General features: G+C 38.9%; 1 protein-coding gene across 1 annotated transcript in view; it reads right to left on the bottom strand.

The window, feature by feature from the left end:
- Positions 1-19,216, bottom strand: part of LOC110156280 (complement C3-like) — a 50,396-nt gene that overhangs the window by 8,830 nt on the left and 22,350 nt on the right. Inside the window, exons 19-34 of the mRNA XM_055148066.1 lie at positions 17,825-17,910; positions 17,239-17,378; positions 12,995-13,201; positions 11,783-11,843; positions 11,291-11,377; positions 11,009-11,212; positions 9,739-9,814; positions 8,782-8,962; positions 8,520-8,624; positions 7,001-7,166; positions 6,020-6,180; positions 4,519-4,671; positions 2,831-2,890; positions 2,302-2,383; positions 421-478; positions 209-296 (exon numbers count right to left, since the gene is read on the bottom strand). Of these exons, the coding sequence (XP_055004041.1) occupies positions 209-296; positions 421-478; positions 2,302-2,383; positions 2,831-2,890; positions 4,519-4,671; positions 6,020-6,180; positions 7,001-7,166; positions 8,520-8,624; positions 8,782-8,962; positions 9,739-9,814; positions 11,009-11,212; positions 11,291-11,377; positions 11,783-11,843; positions 12,995-13,201; positions 17,239-17,378; positions 17,825-17,910 (1,915 nt within the window). The remainder of the gene's footprint in view (positions 1-208; positions 297-420; positions 479-2,301; positions 2,384-2,830; positions 2,891-4,518; positions 4,672-6,019; positions 6,181-7,000; positions 7,167-8,519; positions 8,625-8,781; positions 8,963-9,738; positions 9,815-11,008; positions 11,213-11,290; positions 11,378-11,782; positions 11,844-12,994; positions 13,202-17,238; positions 17,379-17,824; positions 17,911-19,216) is intronic.

Below are 19,216 nucleotides of genomic sequence, written 5' to 3'. Positions count from 1 at the left end.
AAGAAAAGAATGTTTATAAATCACATTATGTATAACAGTAAACTCATAAGAACTTAGCATCATTAAATCTGAAATGATAATGGCTGCCATTAGCATTAGCACAAAGTACTATCATTTCCCCCACAAATAAAACATCCTGTAATAATAATAATAATAATAATAATAATAATAATAATAATAATAACGTTGGATAATTATAATGTCTCACATTTTCCAGATCTCTGGTTTCAGCAGTAAAGCCGGTGGGGAGACTTATGTCCAAAACCACAGAAACTGCAGGGACTGGTCCTAGGGCCCTAAAGAAAAAGAAACCTCATTCATGTTATAGGATACACTTTAATCTAGAGATAAACTTCTACTGACTTTAAATTACTGTAAAAACATCACAAAATTGTTCAATTACTGTTGGAGGACTCTTACTTGACGGAGATGCTGAGTTCAAAGATGTTGATGATCCCTGGTATAGTTTCAGGCCTCTCTGTTTAACAGTGGAAAAACGTGTCTTTTAAAGGAACTGTATGGAACATGTAACTGTATATATAACTGTATGTATCTAGCTGTTTTAAAAAGCTGCTCCAACTGAACCTGGGTTTCCTGTGTCTAACCTGCAGATAGAGACACATACAAGTTTGTGTCATTCTCAGTTTATGTTCAGGCCTCATGTGAAAGATCAGAACCTCCAGAATTCCCTCCCTGAGCTGCAGAGGCTGCACTAGCACTGACTCATGATTAGTTTAAACCCACTGGATTTCACCATCGAGACGGGCAACCCAAATGAGAGTCTGAGGCTCAGTCTGCTCTCTGATTGGATAATTGTCTTCAGAACAAAAATGATAACATAAATAACTTGGCCACCATGTTTTTGTAATCAAAAATAAATAAGGAGTTGTTATCGATAAAAGTTATATTCAACACTTATATGGGGACACAGTTATAATGCATATGGTTCCTTTAAGTTTAGAAGTCATTTAAAGGTTGTATGAAGGATTTTCCAAGGAAGGAGAAATACAGAAATGTTGAGTATGCACCTCCCTCCTCCACAGCTCTCTAAGTAGAAACACCTCGTCCTGCCTCCTCCTTATGTTAGAAATCATGTTTGTTTACAGCTGCTGCACGTTCAGAATTACTGAACAAATTGCTGTTGAATTTACTTGACCAGAAGTAATTTAGAGACCAGCGCGTCAGGCTTTAGACCTTTCTTCTGCTTCAGTGCATGCCATCAAAAAATCACCTTACTTTGGCTTCGCTCCTTTTCCCCTTCTCTTCTTCTTTCAGCGATCTCAAAAACACACTTTCTTTTGCGGTGAACTGGTCGTGGATTCTCGTCTGCCATCGCAATAAACTTTGTGCCAACTGTGAGGAAGCTACAGTTGGAAAAAGCTGCTAAGAATCACTGTGTTGATTGAGTAAACGGCGTCTTGAGTATGTGGAATGTGTGAGAGGCAAACGTAAACCATGTCATCCCAGCGCGCCAGCGAGTCAGTCACACTCGAAATGTTGGGAGTTTGATTGGCGTAGATAATAAGAGGTAGATAATGAGGTAGCCTCGTTATTTATTGGCTTATGTTTGTCTGACTTCACCACTTCTACAGTTGATGGATGAATTTTTAATTTTTAATTTTTTTTGGTCATCATAATTACAAGGCTGCTGCATCTCTGTAAGACTAATTTGAACTTTCATTGACAATTTAAAGCTAAAAAATCCTCCATACGACCTTTAAAATTTTACAATTTTTTTCTTTAAAAAGTACAGATACCGGAGCAAAAGGAACAGAAGATTACTCAAGTAAAAGTATCACATGAAAAAATCGACTCAAGTAAACCTATTGAAGTACTTGTTTAAAAATACATTTTAAGATTAAAAGTTTTTTGCTGAGATTTTTAGAACAATTAAAGCATCAAATGTAGTGGTTTTGATAAAGAATTTAGCTGATTTTAAGTGAATCAATTGATTTTTAAATTTTTCTAGCTGTATTTGTGTATTTGGTTTGCTCACATTTGGGATGTTAACTTTTAAATTAAATCTGCTAAAAAAATAAATAAATAAATAAAAAAAAAGCTGTGAAACCATTAAGAAAATTTACTTTTTACTTTTCAGTCCAGATCTAAAATATAGTGGAGTAGAAAGTACACATCCATGGTCTCAAATGTAGTGAATAAAAGTAAAAACTATCCACTGTAAAACATAGTTAAGTACAGTTACCTAAAAATTGCATGTTTACTTTTGTACTTTGTTACCTTCCAACACTGATATGCAAGTACATAGAAAATACCATATACAACAACTTCAAATGACAGTACCTTTGGATTTCTGAATGCTGACTTGCATTTCAAACGTTTCACAGCTTCTGGAATTTGGAAGCTGGTTGTAATATGTCACCACCTTTGAACAAAACAGCACTGACATGAGTAATATTGATTAAAGCTCAGTAAGCAGGTAGGTACTTAACTTGTTAAATCATTTTAACAGGGAAAAAAATGACAAAATTACTCAATAGTTATGATTTGACAAATAAAATAAATAACACCTTTATTTTGTTAAATTAAGGTTTAAAGTGTGAGAAAAATGCCTCGATTGTTCATAAATTGTCTGTATTTTTGATGGAATTTTCCGTGTTGATGATGTAGGTAGAGGAATGCTGTTTTACTTCCTGTATTTTTCAACTTTTTTTTCAACTTTCCACAAAAGTAAAAAAAAAAAAAAGATGATAAATATTTACCACCAAATATTTACCAGGTCAAAAATAGAAAAATATATCATCCGATGTCCAATGCTCAAACAACAGGTTCCAACTTCAATCATTTTTACTAAAACTCAGTGACACTTTACCTCTAGTGTTCCAACGCCGGTTCCCTCAGCCACCACCTCAAAGTCGGCATTTTTCTGTACCTAAAACACAGATATGTAAAATGTTCATATGTTGTATCTTCTTGGAATTGGGGTCACACATTTGGTATAGTTGTCTTGTGGCTTAAACAGAGGGTGTCATGACTTTTTTGATCTTTATACCATTTAATATTGTTGCTTCACCAAAAACCTGCCTGAAGAGGTTTTTTCTAGAACAGGGGTCTCCAACCTGGAGCTCGGGAGCTGCCAGTAGCTCTCCACCACTCCAGCCCGCCAAGGGATTTCTGAATGACACATATTGTCCTGAATAACTCAAATTTGATAAATTATATCAGGGTATCCATAGGTTTGATTACCCCAAATTTAAGACTTTTTTAAGAACTTTTGAAGACCACATAAATGAAAATTAAGACCAACACAGCACCTTATCGTGTAGAGAGAACCGTGATGACACTATTTTATAACATATTTACGGAATCAGTTTTAACATTTTCATTGGTCTCTTGGTTTGGGAGCGTCTCTGCTAAAAACAAGAACAGTTGGTTAAACGGGCGAGTGAAGTGATCGTTCATCTTCAGAGCCGCTGGACTCTCTGTACTCGAGACATTTACAGAGGACGTCCCAGAGGATTTTAAAAGACGTGCAACATCCACTAAACTCAGAGTTTCAGCTGCTTCCCTCTGGTCTGAGGCTTTTAGTCTCTTTAAGATCTAGAACAAATCGTTTTAAAAGGAGCTTCGTTCCGGCTGCTGTCGTACTTATGAATAAATTGTAATCTATTTATCTAAAATGGTGTGTTTTTATATATTTAATATTTATTGTAATTTTAGCCAAGCGTGATGAATGAATTTAACTAACTGTTTGTGGAACAAACCCTTCTGCATTGGAGCACTGTAACACTTTATTTTGTAATTGTGTTTTTATACGTGTTTTGTGGATGAATGAAATGTGAAATGTGGAACCTGCCTCTCAAATCTGCAAAGCAAATTTACCTACAGGTACGAATAAAGCAACCTAACCTAACCTAACCTTTATGTGGGTGAAAAACAATCCAATTCTAATAATGACCAACCAACTACTTTATCTAGAATCTAAGAGTCACTGTGGATTAAACTACACTTCCATCTAACGTCTTCCAACTGATTTTGTACTCATCACCTCCGGTGCCAGAAACCAAAGTATTTGTTTGAGCACAGTCCAAACTAGACGTTCATTCAAGTTACGTGATTTCAAGCTGTTGTTTTTTTCCGCCCTCCGTTTAACATCAAACTGTAGTTGAGTAAACAAAAAATAGGCTAATGAAATTTAATACCTTTGTGAAAAAAATAAGACTTTAACAACATAATTTAAGACTTTTTAAGGCCTTAATTTATGAATATGAAATTTAAGACCTTTTTAAGACTTTTAAGTCCCTGCAGCTACCCTGTATATGCCTGTTATTATTTTAAATCTATCATTTTGATGCCTGACTTTGTGCACTCATCAATAAAGGTTTTATGTTTTACATTTTATCTAACTGTACCCCAGCTACATCTTGCCATGACTCTTATGTATTCAACTTTAGTTCCTGCGACCGCTGAAATGAGCAGCGTCATTTGGCTGGAGTCGTTACCTCACACTCACTCAGTCCACTTGTTTACACAGTATGTTGATGAACATATGTGACTCACGTTGAAAGATCGTGTCTGGGAGCTTGTTGCAGGGATGAAGATCAAGGACTCCGAGCGTGCGCCGATTTGGAAATTGACGTTGAGATTGGCTGTGACTGGAGGAGGCTGAGAGATGAGGTACTTGGACAGAGCGAGAAGTACCACCATGGTGGACTACAAAAATGAAAACAAAGTATGTTTTTACTTTTCTTGTCAGATCTGATTAAGTGCACATGTTTTCACACTACAGGCAGCAACTTTTTGGGACAACGTGTCAATAAAGGCAAGAAAATGTACCGTGAAAAATAAACCGATAAGATAAAAATAAGTCAGATTTGTATGAGATTTTAAAAGCGACCACACACTTATGCTAGATATATTAGTGTTCACCGTTTCCTGTCCAATGTAATGGTTTGAAAACCTCAAGTATAAAACTTTCTGCATTACACTAATTTAAAATTAATCTGACATACACGGAGAATGAATAATTAGAACTTAAAAGCAGCAGTTTCATGTAAAAGTGCAACAACTAATGCCTCTAACATTCACAGAGAGTGAACTGGTTGTCAGATTAAAGCCGACCTATTCTGTAAAATGAACTCCTCAGATCTGTTAACCACGTTACAGTTTTTCCTGGGACTGGGCAATATGGGGAAAAAAAGAGTCACCATTTTTCCCCCATACTGATCGACCTCGATTTTTGATTTGATCTTCTTCCACCTTATTAAAGCACAGACAGACATACTTCAGGTAGAAAGAGCAGTGTGTCACACACAGACACAGAGGAAGAGAAAGACTGGACTTTTAGTCACATTTTTTAAGACTGAAGTTAAAACTTGTGAACATGTGAGGAGACAAAGGGACAAGAGAGTGTAAATCTCATCAGCCCCACACACTCTTACTGCCGCATGATTGGCTGTTGACCTGTTGATTAAAATGCACATGCCTTATCATCGAGATCGACCAAAGATGAGATCTATCGATCTATCGACTTTTGGCACAGTCTTAGTTTTTCCCTTCACCATTTACTCTCTTGAGATTGTATTTTCAAGTGATTTGTGCATGTTTGAACAATCTTTAATCACTTATTTTCATGGCACCATATTACCGAGCAACCCCCATTTTCACTGCCATCAGTACACGGCCACTGCTCTGGACTTACTTTGTTCTTCAGTTTAGTTTTCTTAATCGGTGATACATGTAGGAATTGGCAGTGTTGCATAGTGATTTTGGTACAGCTCTGCAGCTGTCCGTAGGAGGTTCTGTCTCTTTGTTGTGATGATGTTTACTCTGAAGTCTGTTCCCACTGGGCACCACAGTTTTCTAATGTGGAGGTCACTGGTGTAAAATGGCCAAATTTATAAAATAACTTTTTTTTTTTTTTTTCAATTTTGAAGTTACTTCTCCTTGCGTTTGCACATCTGTAAAGAATGTGTTTTTTTCATCCTTACAGCATGAACTAGCACTGTTCATTTGAAGATGAATGTTTTGACCAATATTCAGTACAAAATAAAAAGGCTACCTGAGTGTTTCCAGAAGCACCATTAATATTTCTGTTCTCTCTCAGAAAATCAAAGGGTTTCTTGGCTTCTGTCAGTCGGCCCATCTTCACCAGTGTTAGGAGAGCGTAACCAGTGGCCTCCAGTTTGAACAGGGAGTCAGAATCAGGCCAGTAAGTGCCACCTACAAAAAAGAACATGTAAACTAAAACCACACACAACAGTTTTAAATCTGTGTTTAATGAGATGTAGTGACGGGCCATTTGGATTTTTTGAGGTGATACCGATATTTGATACTTGGTCTGCTGCCGTTAGCGATAACCAATATTTGCTGATATGTAGCTTTTAAAATCCAGTTCAAGGTCCACACATTTATCCTTAATTGAAGATCTCTAATTAACCTTTCACTTAATAACAAAATGTATTTATCTTATTTATCTTGGATATAGAATAATGTGTCACATGTTTGTGTAAACCTACAGACATATAACACTCTTCTATGTGCACATTCAAGTAGGTTTATAGGAATTGTGATAAAATCAGAATCTAACATTACTAAGCAGTGCCGATAATTATTTGCTTGTGTTCATTGTAACTGAATTAGAACAATCATTTATGTTGTCAACTAGTCAAAAGATTGATTCAATTGTACACTGAGACTTAAAGAGGGGTGTTACGTAAATACTTTTTTTTTACCTTTTCCACCCTCATTAAGAAGGTTTAGATGTCATCCAGTAATTTAACCTATTCAAACTCTCCTTATGGTTAACTGTAGATTCTGTGTAATGTTCCGCTCACAACCCTACTTCACCTATGCTCCCACACAACAATTCACCATTAATATACACAAGCATGATCTAGAAATGCACACAGCAACCTGACAAACCTGATGTGATGACATGTGCAGTAGTGTGACTCGGAGGATGGGACAGTGTTAGTTATGGCTTAGTAACTGTAATTGTGGCCAGATGGTTTTCCATGAATAGTTCATTGTTGGTAGTTACCTTCTGATTTTGCCAGTAAACTGTCAGTTGGGTTGTAACCTCCGTTAGTGAGCAAAGCCAGGGCATATGAAATAATGGCCGTGGTGTATGGTCTTGGTGGAGGGCTCCTTAGAAGCTGCCCTTTCAGGTATGGTACTGCCTTAGCTAGAGCAGACTGCAAGGAAGACTGCAAAGAAATGTACAATTATTATCAGTAAAAATTATATTGAAAAAAAACAAAAAACACACAGTGTTGACTTCCATTTTATATTTAAAAAGGGGGTATTTTACTTGGGGGGGTGTTAACTGCTACCATGTAACAAAGCTTATGCACTTGTTTTATAAATTTCATTTTTGCTTTTGCTCCCTGCGCTAAATCCATCCTCCTTCAGAGCACTATCATGGCACACTCAGGGCCCGACTTACCCCCAGTCTTAGTGCTTAGCACATGTGGGGGCGTGGAGTTCTAAACAGGAGTTTGTTTTGATCTGGATCTGTGCAAAAGCTGCTCATTCACATGAGGCCGTTTACAGCGATGTCCTAAAGTGTGTTTTCTTACTCTGTCTGTGTCCTGGACTCTGACAGGGATCAGTGCATTCACTGACAGCATTTATATGACAAGAAACATATTCTATAATCCACAAGACATCCACCTGTGTGGGACCAAATGCAGTGGGCACCAGTGAGACGAGAATGTGAGCGGTCAGGGGGAGCAGCGATTTTTACCTCAGGTGAGTCTGTGGGAGTGGACTGCTGGGACAGGAAGGAGTAGGAGCGAGAAAGCAGTGGGTCTGCTGTGGGAGGGGAGAGCATGAGAGACACTGGTCTGCTGCATAACGAGAGGAAAACGAACACAGAGAAAACTATACAAGGTGCACGGGCTTACAGTGGTGCGCGTGCATGAGAGGGGCGCACGTGCACATGGAGTGTTCGGAACACAAACCCAGTCAGTTCTGACCTGGCCCATACTAAATTTTATATTCCTTGTGCGTTTGCTGATGTTTACTTGCATCGTGAGGCTCTGGAGTTACACACATTACCCACACTGACAGTGAGTTTTAAATGCCACAGCGGTCACAGATGGTTCAGATGCCGTCACCATATATGTACTTGTATCATCCCACTCCAGCCTCTAGCAGAGAAGTACAGCCCCACCTGGACACGCCCCCTCCTTAACACTTGTCCTTAGTGCTAAGACTGGGGGCAAGATTGGGCCCTCAGTGTGCATCCTGATAATGAAACTACTGCAAATCGCATCAGGATTGTCAAGTTGCTGTGTAAAGTTGTGTATCATATTTTTGTATATTTATGGAGAATGTGGTGTGGGAGCGTGGGGGACAAGGCTTGTGGGCTGAGAATTGGACAGAATCTTAGAGCTAACTGTAAGGAGGGTTTGAAAAGGGCCTGGGAGAGATTTATAAATTACTCAAACATGAATACTTCACATCATCAACATCCCTTCAGGTATGTTCTTGATGAGGGAACATTATAAACATGGTAGAAAGCTAAAACCTGTAGAAACCTGTAGAAAGCTAATTACCTGTATGTTTGTTCCACAGTCAATATTTGATTCTTTAAATTCAGCAAGTGCAATTGAGACAAATGCAGTCAATGTTGCTTCAGAATCTGAGCCTCGTAGACCACCCTGGAAACATACAGTTAAGAAGTAGGTCACCCACAAATGTCTAATATTATTTTCCTGGCAAATGCACTTTTTTAGTCCGTGACTGTTGCCATTTGAAAATCTGCTAATGAAAGGATTCTCCAACTGTATTCCCCAGGTGTAGCAGGTGTCCACTTACCGTCATAAACTGGTTGCTTACAGGATTATTCTCTAAGAATTTCCCATCTTGGGACTGTGTATGCTTCAGAAGAAACTCCAGAGGATCACAGATTTCATTAGTGTCCATGTCCAAATGTTGACGTCTCTGTGTGTACAAGTCGAAGGCCATAGTGAAGATCTTCATCACATACGCTGTGACCCTGTATTCAAAAAGAACAGATCAGGAGTCAAATCAGTCTGTTTTACTAAATGTGTCAAAGCTGAATTATACATTTTTACTGGTTGAAGTGCATATGACAGGAACAATTTACATACAACAAAGGCATTTTTGACAGTTTAAACTTTTTAACAATGTAAAGTCTTATTATCTATTATTATTAGTCCCCATTCACAACTTGAGTAATTTAGACTTTGTCAACATGATGATTGCTAGAGAAAAGAACTGGAATTATCTCTACATATGTCATGTCTGCTGTCCACGTCCATGCGAAAGATTACAAAAATATATATAAAAATAACCAAAATTAAACTTGCTAAATCTTAAATATAATTTTAATTATGTTTAAGTGGAAAAGTGCTTAAAGATCTGTCAAAGGTTCTGTAACGCTCAAATGAATTAAACCCAAATGTGTCCTGGGCACAGAGCGTATAAAGACACAGGCGACTCTGACGTCACCCATAGCATAACGAGTTCCATATTAGGAACAGGAATTTATTAACGGACAAAATAGTGAAATAAAAACACCAGGATCATGTAAAGTGGGTTAATACAAATATTTTAAGACCAAAATGACGAGGCCCACAGCAGCAGTTCCACAGAGGGGTTTAATATAGTGACTAGCAGTTTAGCTCTGTCCATATATACAGAGAGTGTAAACTCTCTGTATATATGGACAGAGCTAAACTGTCCTGCTCTGCAGGGAAAACATGGACATATTTCATTAACTGATCAAATCAGTCAAAGTCTGGCTCGTACCATGTGCTTGGGCCGTGCTTGGCGTAGGGAGGGTAAGATCCATCACTCCGTTTGAAATTCAACTGATTGGATATTCCTGAAAGAGCAAACTTTCACTTTGGCTCAAAATAATCTCGCACATTAATTTGACATATGAAAGAACAAGAGAAAGTTGCGTGCATCACCACGTCACCTTCTGGAGGTGGCACATCCCCTGCATGTGTCCATGGAAATAGACATTTGAACCATCAGAACATTCACATTCAGAAGGTAAGAGTCATTTTTATAGAGATGTAAGCTCAGAGTAAGGATGTATGTTGTTCTGTTTTTCACTGCCATAATTTTTTTTTTTTGAGATTGCAGATCTCCAGTTTATTTATAGAAATAAGTTCATCTGTAGTGTCAGACAAACTAGGAACATTTACTTTGACAAGTATAAACAGAAGTGGCACAATGACATTTTATGTAAACTAAAACTAAGAACATATATTTTAATTAAAAACTCTTTTGGTCCTGAGCTCTACGTCACTCTGAACAGGAGCAGAGGTCAGAGGTCAGTATGTGTCCAGCTGAGGTGTGGGACTCTGGCTCAGAGGAGGACACTTGTGTTCTGTGTGACTTAAAGGACATTGAAAATGAGATGCATTTTCTGTTCTACTGTCCTTTGTATCATGACCTGCTCTGTCAGTTGTGTCTAATGTGTCTTACTGTTGGTTTGTTCTGTCTGATGAGGAGAGACTGAAGTATTTGTTTAAATGTAATGTTTTCAAGATGGCTCTGTCTGGGACCTTCATAAGAGGACACGTTATGTTTGATGTGTGACCTGTCTGCTTATTGTTTTATGTGTCTTATAAGTCCATGCGCGCTGGGCACAAACTAAATGATGCATGACACTAAATAAGTACCATAAACTAAACTAAACTAAACTAAAGCCATAAAAATATTCAGAATGACAAAAAAGTCTTTGAGATGTCTTTAGTCCTGAGAGTTGTTACTCTCTGGCACACTGTCTGTTGGCCATGTCTGATGAATCCTCCTGTTTAACATTTAACTAATTATTGATAATGAGTCATTCTAATGAATAATCAATAATAAGGTTAATACTTTTAAAATATATATATTTTAAACTGTGAGTGCGGTTTTACTTCCCCGTGTTTTTATGGGCTCACTGATTAACTTGTTCTCTTTACAAAATTCTGATGATTGATGTAGAAACTAGAAAGGCAGGTGTTTGAAGTACTTCAAAAACACTGCATATTCTTAGCCAACATGCCACTTAGAAGGTCCATACCTTTTTTTATGTATTGGTCAGCGTCAATCTTGCGCTGTATTGCTACCGTTTCCCAGCCATTGGTCCGGTCCAGGTACAGTGCGGCAATCACTGGAAAAGTGACCGCTGCCAGGTTCTGCTCCACACAGCCTCCAGGCATCCGGATTAACCTGGCTAGTGGGTCATCGTGGATGGCGTTCTCAATGCTTTCAGCCAATACGTCTCCTGCAACAGGACACATGCCACGTTTTTGTTGGGATGTGATTTTAGGGATAGTTCTGGTTTAAACATGTTATGATTTACCTGACAGTTTGATCTTTGTTTGTGGCTCAGAGTTGGGCACCACCACTCCCTTCAGGACTGGTTTGATTGTTCGAACTACTTGTCTGCCTGAAGATATAAAACAGGTGATGACAGTGAAAACATAACTTCAAGGTTCTACATTATGCAAAATAGAATCTTATGAGCTTTAAGCCACGTTAGAATGTGGTTGGTACCAGATACTTAGGTACTTAGGTCTAACTTTCTGAAGGTAGCACTTGGCACGACACCTGCATGATCCATGTAAACAGAAATTTAAAACCATACATCAGAACATTCTCAAAAGAGATTTCTGATATTTCTATGCCATAATTTCCATGGAAACCAGGAGGAAACCCTCCTCTAGGCCAAAATAAGAGTAAGGTCTGTGGACACGTGACCCCGCTCAGAGTAAGTAAGCATGTTTTTTTTGTTTTTTTTTCACACTGTTGCTTTAAAATGAATATGCTGATGGTTGCTTTGTCTGTCTTTCACCTTTATGTGCCGCGGGTTCCAAGAGGATGATGTTGCTTTCAGCCGTTTGCACTCCCTCCATCTGATCAGGTCAAAAAAACAAAAAAACAATAGAATGTAAAAGCCTTCATACTGTCCACTAAGGGCCTCGGTTATCATTCCAGGGGCTAAACTGTGAGTATAAACCGAAAAAGAGCATGTAACAGTTTGTGGCCATGTTGCACCTGATTTACTACTGGGAGGTGTGTTTTATTTCTTACTGTGTATTATTTCTTTAGGACATGAGACAGACTTTAGGACATGGGACAGTCTTTAGGACATGGGACAGTCTTTAGGACATGGACAGACTTTAGGACATGGGACAGACTTTAGGACATGGGACAGACTTTAGGACATGAGACAGACTTTAGGACATGAGACAGACTTTAGGACATGGGACAGTCTTTAGGACATGGGACAGACTTTAGGACATGAGACAGACTTTAGGACATGAGACAGTCTTTAGGACATGGGACAGTAGTGTCCAGTTTGTTAGGCTGCTGGTGTGGACTGCTCAGGTTCAGTTGGAGACTTGTGGGAGTCAAGGTCAAAGTGTTGCAGGTAAAAAGTTTATATTTTATTACTGTTGCTTTGAAATCAACATCTTACCATCTCATCTCTTCTTTAGCGTCAGAGAAGCTGTGTTGTGTTTTCGCTCCATTTTTAGCCTGGTTAGCTGTTTAGCACATAAGCCCAGAAAGAATTCTCTCACAGAAGCAAAATGCATTTTGGGAATTCAAACTGCCCGTGTTTGGCTGACAGGGCATTCAGCTTTCACTAAGGCTGGATGTTGCAGGGATTTCTTTCTATTTTCACAACATAAACTTTCTAAAAATTTTACTCAAAGTGCCTCAAAGTGATCTTTGTAAGACGTCTGCTCTAGCTCCCCTCTAGCAGCTCTCGCTCTGATTGGTCCAAACGCTCCACCACACCGTGCAGGGTACGGACATCACACAGGTGGGAGGAGCTCACCCGTACTGAGGGAGTAATGCAAAAGAGAATATTATTTTGGGCCCATGTGCCAATGAGCCCAGGCCACTGAAAACAATACGACACCATCTTGGGTTCAGCTTCCAGATTTGATGATAGTTCTATGGAGCAACCGCTTGATAAATGAGGCCCTAAGACTAAAACTACATTTTTAAGAATTCTGTCAAAATTGACTCACATTCTAGAAGAAAAAAAAAAACTTACCACAACATTAAGTGTCTTCGTAATACCATCGTTGTGCATGTTCTTAACATATGCCGACACCTCGATGGGGAGTTTTCCAGCTTTTAATGGCACAATGGTATAGGGCACAACTTTGGAAGACTTGGGCTGCACTCTAATCCTCTGTGTATTCGCCCTCTTGAAAGCCACACTGCACATGTCCCTTGTCTTCCCCAAAACCACTTTCACCTAATAAGAAGAACACAGAAGACGACATATTATTCTCAAATACAGGGGTGCTCACACTTTTTCATCATGCAAGCTACTTACAAAATGACCAAGTCATAATTATCTACCTAATACAAAGCCAAACAAACTGCACTAAAACACTCTGTGCCCCTTTTTTGGACCCTCACCCACAGTTTGAGAACCCCTTCTTTAAGAGAACTTCCTCTGGCACTTTACACAAAACTGTGAAAAAAGTGAAGGAAGATTTTTAAACCTGTTTTTTAAAGTTCCAAACTGGAGTTACATTCTTTTCTGGTTTTGCAGTGATATTTACCAGCCTCTGCACATTTACCAAACCAAACGCACATCGTGACAAACACAGATGCATTTGTGCACTTTTGTTAGACAAACTTCAGCCAAATGTGGCAGTAGGTCTGTTCTGTAGATCCGCTCTATGCTGTAGACCTGCTTTGTGCCAACACTGGAACACAAATTTAGACTGGTTTTTGCTTCACGTTTGGTCTTGCTCTTCTAATCAGCCGCACTGTGGGAGGGGCTTGTGTTGGCTGTACGCAGGAAGGAGCGAGAGCGTGAAAAGGCGAGGGGCGGCGTGCTGACGTGAGGCAGATGGACAGGTAGGATGTTTAGGAAGTTGAACCTGCCCTGTGATGCACGCTGGTACACGAGGGCACACGCTGTTGCAGACGAGCCGTGCATAGGGAGCGTGTGTGTTTGTGATGTGCCGTAGAGTCTCCGCGGGTTTCAAATGAGCGCACAGGCTGCACTGAGACGCCCCACACGCTCCTGCACCCGCTACAAGTTTATTGCCAACAGCAGCGGCCGTAATGAAATATGATCGCACTTGTTGAGTGTCAGACCTCGAGTGAGAGACAAGACCGAGTCCAAACCCGAGTCCGAGACGAGACACAGCGATCTACCCACACGACCTTGGCAATCAACTGGTAGATCGCGATCGACGTATTGAGCACCCCTGCTCTAATATATAGTAACAAAATATGACCAGACCTGATGAGAGAAGATGTCATGCCACAAGACTGTGCACACATGTAGAAAATGATCATTTTACTCAAGTAAGAGTAACTTTACTTCAAAATATTTCTCAAGTATATAGAGTTGTGGACAAAATTGTTGGTAAGGAAAGAAAATCAACAATGGTCACTGAAATAACTTGAAACTGAGAAAAGCAATAATAAATAAAAAATTCCTGAAAAATAACCAATGAAAATCAGACGCTGTTTTTGATTTGTTGTTCAACAGAATAATTTTAAAAAACTAACTAATGAAACTGGCCTGGACAAAAATGATGGTACCCCTAGAAAAGATAGGGACATGTTAAAATTCTGCAGCACAGGTTCTTCAAACTTATCCTCAGTCAGTCTGTCTGTTTAAAGGGCGACATGTGTCATTGTGCTGTTTGGAGACATGATGGACACAAGATTGAACATGGACCAGAGAAAGAGAAGAAGAGAACTGTGTCAGGAGACTAGAAAGAAAATAATAGACAAGCAGGATAAAGATAAAGACAATAAGACCATCTCCAAGCAGCTTGATGTTCCTGTGATTACAGTTACACATGTTCTTCACAAGTTTAAGGTCCACAGGACTGAAGCCAACCTCCCTGGACGCGGCTCCAAGAGGAAAATTGATGACAAATACAAGAGTTGGATCATATGAATGGAACCAAAGAGCCCAGAACAACCTCCAAACAAATTAAATGTGACTTTGAAGGGTGAGGTACATCAGTGTCAGATCACACCATCCATCACTGTTTGAGTCAAAGTGGACTTCATGTGAGGACACCACTGCTGAGAGCAAATCATAAAAAAGTGAGACGGGAATTTGTCACAGTGCATATTGACAAACCCCCAAAGCTTCTGGGAGAATGTTCTTTGGACAGATGAGACAAAACTAGAGCTCTTTGGCAAGACACATCAGCTCTATGTTCACAGACGCAAAAATGAAGCAGAAAAAGAAAAGAACACTGTCCCTACTGTGAAACACGGAGGAGGTTTTGTTTTGTTTTGGGGCTGTTTTGCTGCGTCTGGCTCAGGGTGTCTTGAATCTGTGCAAAATACAACGGAATCTCCAAACTATCGAGGTATTTTGGAACAAAACGTGTTGCCTAGTGTCAGAAAGTTTGGTTACAGTCATAGGTCATGGGTCTTCTAACAGGATAAAGACCCAAAACACACAGCTAAAAACACACAAGAATGACTAAGAACAAAACATTGGACTGTTCTGGAGTGTTCTTCTGTGAGCCCAGATCTCAATCCTACTGAACATGTGTGAAAGGAGCTGAAAAATGTGTCTGGAGAAGGCATCCTTCAAACCTGAGACAATTAGAACAGTTTGCTCATGAGAAATGGGTCAAAATACCAGTTGACCAGTGTAGAAGTCTCACTGACAATTACAGAAATCAGTTGGTTGCAGAGTTTGCCTCAAAAGGTTGTGCAACAAAATATTAAGTTAAAGGTAAAATCATTTTTGTCCAGGCCACTTTCAATATTTTGTTTTTTTTAAAATAATTCTGTTGAACCACATCTGAAAAACAATGTTTGATTTTTGTTGGACAATTTTCACCCAGGACACGCTGGAGGGACTATGTCTCTTGGCTGGCCTGGGAACGCCCCGGGGTTCCCCCGGAAGAGCTGGAGGACGTGTGTGTGGAAAGGGAAGTCTGGGAGTCCCTGCTTAGACTGCTGCCTCCGCGACCCAGCCCCGGATAAGCGGAAGAAAATGGAATGGACAATTTTCAGTAAATTTTTATTTGTTATAGCTTTTCTCAGTTTCAAGTTATTTCTGTGATTATTGTTGATTTTTTTACCAACAATTTTGTCCACAACTGTATACAAAGTAGTGGGCCAAGAAATCACTCAAGTGGTATTTTCAAGGAATAGACCACAAAACAGAAAAACTACATACGGGTAGTGTCAAGGAAGACACATTTTGACTTTTAGTATGGTCAACATAAAGCTTTTGTCAAATGTAGAAATACTTTCTCAAGTATAAGAGTACTGTTACGTCAGTAAAATATCAGTGAAGTGGGAGTAAAAGTATGTTGCTAGAAAAATATTCGCAGCATTCCTTTAGAAAAGAACATTAATAATAGACATAGGCAACAGGTTTGATTGACAGCTATCAAGCCTTGTTGCTAAGCACTGGTTGCTCATTAGCCACTATAACTGCTAGCCTTGATTAGCTTCATTTGTCTGAAGCCAAACAGTATAAGCAGCATCACAGTGCTGCAGTCCACTTCTCTCCAGTCAGTACGACCCACCTCTGCTGCTGAGATTCTGTTTGTTGTTTCTATGTGACTAAAGGTTAAGATCTGGTTTGTTACATCTCGGGAGAAGCTGTAGTTGGACAATGACAACAAAACTAGAAATGAATAAACTGAGACACAATCTCCCATCTCTCAACTAGCAAACTGCAAATGTATTTATAATATTTCCTCATCATTCCCACATGTTTAAAGCTGCACATTTAGGCTGAGTTCTTCTCTCAAACTGAAAACACTCATGTCATGGGGCAATACAGGAAGTGCCCCACTGTGTTTTTAAACTCCATGTGCCTTCATTGGAATCATCTGGATAATCTGAGCTATGGAATTGCCAATCTCTACTGAACAAAAGGTAAAAGGAGCTGTTCACTTGAAAACTACAGCTTCATCCATCACAAGGTGGAACAGGGCATTTTGAGATTTGAAGATGTAAACGGACTAATAATAAAGGATTACCAGTACTCAGACACACAGTGAAACAAAACACAAGTCCAGGTCTGTTTTTGATGAGGTAATTACATTTTAACATGTCTTAAAGCTCACAAGAGTCAGTTTTATGTAATATAGGACCTTTAAATCCAGCATTGTTATACTAAGCAATTCAAAGTATTATACTGCAGTACAATATAGGATTACTCAAATATGCAAGAAATCAATTAAAATACAACTTTGAGTAAAGTTGATTTGAAAGTGTCATGTCTCAGTTAAGATCTAAAAAGGTTCAGGAGGAGATAATGGACTGACTGAGTTTCCTTACATCCAGTGGGTCATCCAGATAGTTGTACACCACTGCTTTAATCTCCACCTGCTCATTTCTTGCCACTGAAAACGGCAGCTTCAGATCCACAAAGAACGGAGTCATCACCACAAATGTCCATGGCTCACCCACACAAAATCCTGCAATGAATGTAGTTTTGTCAGGGAGTAGAGAAGTAGGGGAAATCAGATGGTACAATTAGCACAATACAATAAAGTCACTTCCACAGTACAGAAATAAATCCTTCCTGAAGAGCTTCAGAATGATCTTGAGCTGTATCAGAGCAAGTTTAACAGCACATAGACTAGTATACGCCCATGGACCACTATGGAACCAACCCGCACCACTGAGGGATTACACACATATAAGATCACAGGGAATAAAAAAGAAAGTACTCTTATGTTGAAAATCCCATTCTATTTTTATTGTTATTGTGGTACTGAAACCCTAATAAGTATCAAGTCTAGTGGTTAGTATCAAAGTCAAGTTTGACATTTTAGTATCATAATAATGCAAAGTGAATGACAGTCTTTTGTACAATTTTACATCCAAAAGATCAGTTTTGTAATGGATGTTTTTGTCTTACCTGTTTCCACGGAGGAGCTCACGGCGAGGACGGACCATTGGGTAATGCTGTCTGGTATGGCATCTGTATGATGTAAAGTGGCTACTCTGTAAAGCATCATTTAATATGATTTTAGTCATTTGTAAATATAAAAAAATGTTTCAAAAGTAGTCATCTGGAAATCAAAACATCTTTAAAAGAAGACATATGGACTTCCATCCAAAAGTCATTTTAAGTTTCATGGTGCTGTTTGACAGTTATAATGCTCTGAGCTACATAAGTCCTGGCCCCAAAATCAAATGCAAATGTTTTTTTTTTTTGAGCTTTCTACCATGTTATAACATTTAACCCTCTCAGGCTCAAATTAATTTTTAGTATCAGGAAAAATCTGATATTTGGGGAAAATTATAATATTGGGTAGTAATATACAATCCTGACTTTTTTATCCTTTGTAAAAAAAATTAAAAAAAAGATTTTGCACTTCTGGCAGGCCGTTTGTGTGTAGCCCTTCTTGCACAGTCTGCATCACCCACGTTTATCAGCATGGATGGGAGAAAAGGCTCCTGAGTTAAAAAGCTCATAAAATATGGATGTGGAGTAAGCAGGTAATTGGCATTTAGCTGTTGCAAATCTGCAACACATGCCTGGAGAGGGTTAAAAAATGCAAAAAACCCAAGGCACTCAGTGGTTAAAATAAAATGCCTTTATTAATTTACGGCATGTCTTGGGCACCACTGAGTTTTCTCTACTGAGTATTATCCTCTGGAGGTCCAGGAAGAGCTTCTTTTGAAACCTTTTTCATGTTATAACATGTTCCCTCATCAAAAACACAGCTGAAGAGTTTTTATGTGTCATCCGTGTATGTCTGCTGGGCTCTTGTCAAACTCTCCTTGTGGTTAGCTGTAAGAGTCTGCCCAGTGCTGACTGTGCTGTGACAGTTCTCTGAAGCAGGAGTAATAACTCTTTAGACTCTTTAACTTAATCTGCTGTTGTCCCATATAAATCCTAGTATAAATCTAGTTCAAATTATTGGTTAACTACACTTTTTTTGTCAGTCGTTTGGATGCTTAAGTAAAAACGTTATCATAAATTTTCAAAACTTGCCACTGAATGAGCTAATCAGCTGATGTTGGAACAACCCTCTGTCTATTTTCAAGTATTAACTTGCAGAATCTGAAAAAAACTGTTGTCGACTGAGACACCATGGACTGTTTACTTTTTTCAGTCTCTTTGGCCAAATTTTCTGAAACTTTCTGGCAAACCTCTTGCATTCTTTGCAAAATGATTCACACACAAAACAAATCTGAATGTAGCTTGTGTGTGAATAAAACTCTCTTGTAAACCAGAAGAGAGAGTACTTGTAGATGTACACATCTAAAAGTACAGAAGCCTGTAAGTCCAGTATCACACTGT

The sequence above is a fragment of the Boleophthalmus pectinirostris genome, unplaced genomic scaffold (genome assembly GCF_026225935.1).
Source record: "Boleophthalmus pectinirostris isolate CB_2022bp ecotype Guang Dong unplaced genomic scaffold, ASM2622593v1 HiC_scaffold_9, whole genome shotgun sequence".
Taxonomy (NCBI): Eukaryota; Metazoa; Chordata; class Actinopteri; order Gobiiformes; family Gobiidae; genus Boleophthalmus; species Boleophthalmus pectinirostris.
The sequence above is the reverse complement of the archived record's forward strand: the minus strand, read 5'-3'. Positions and strand labels throughout refer to the sequence as shown.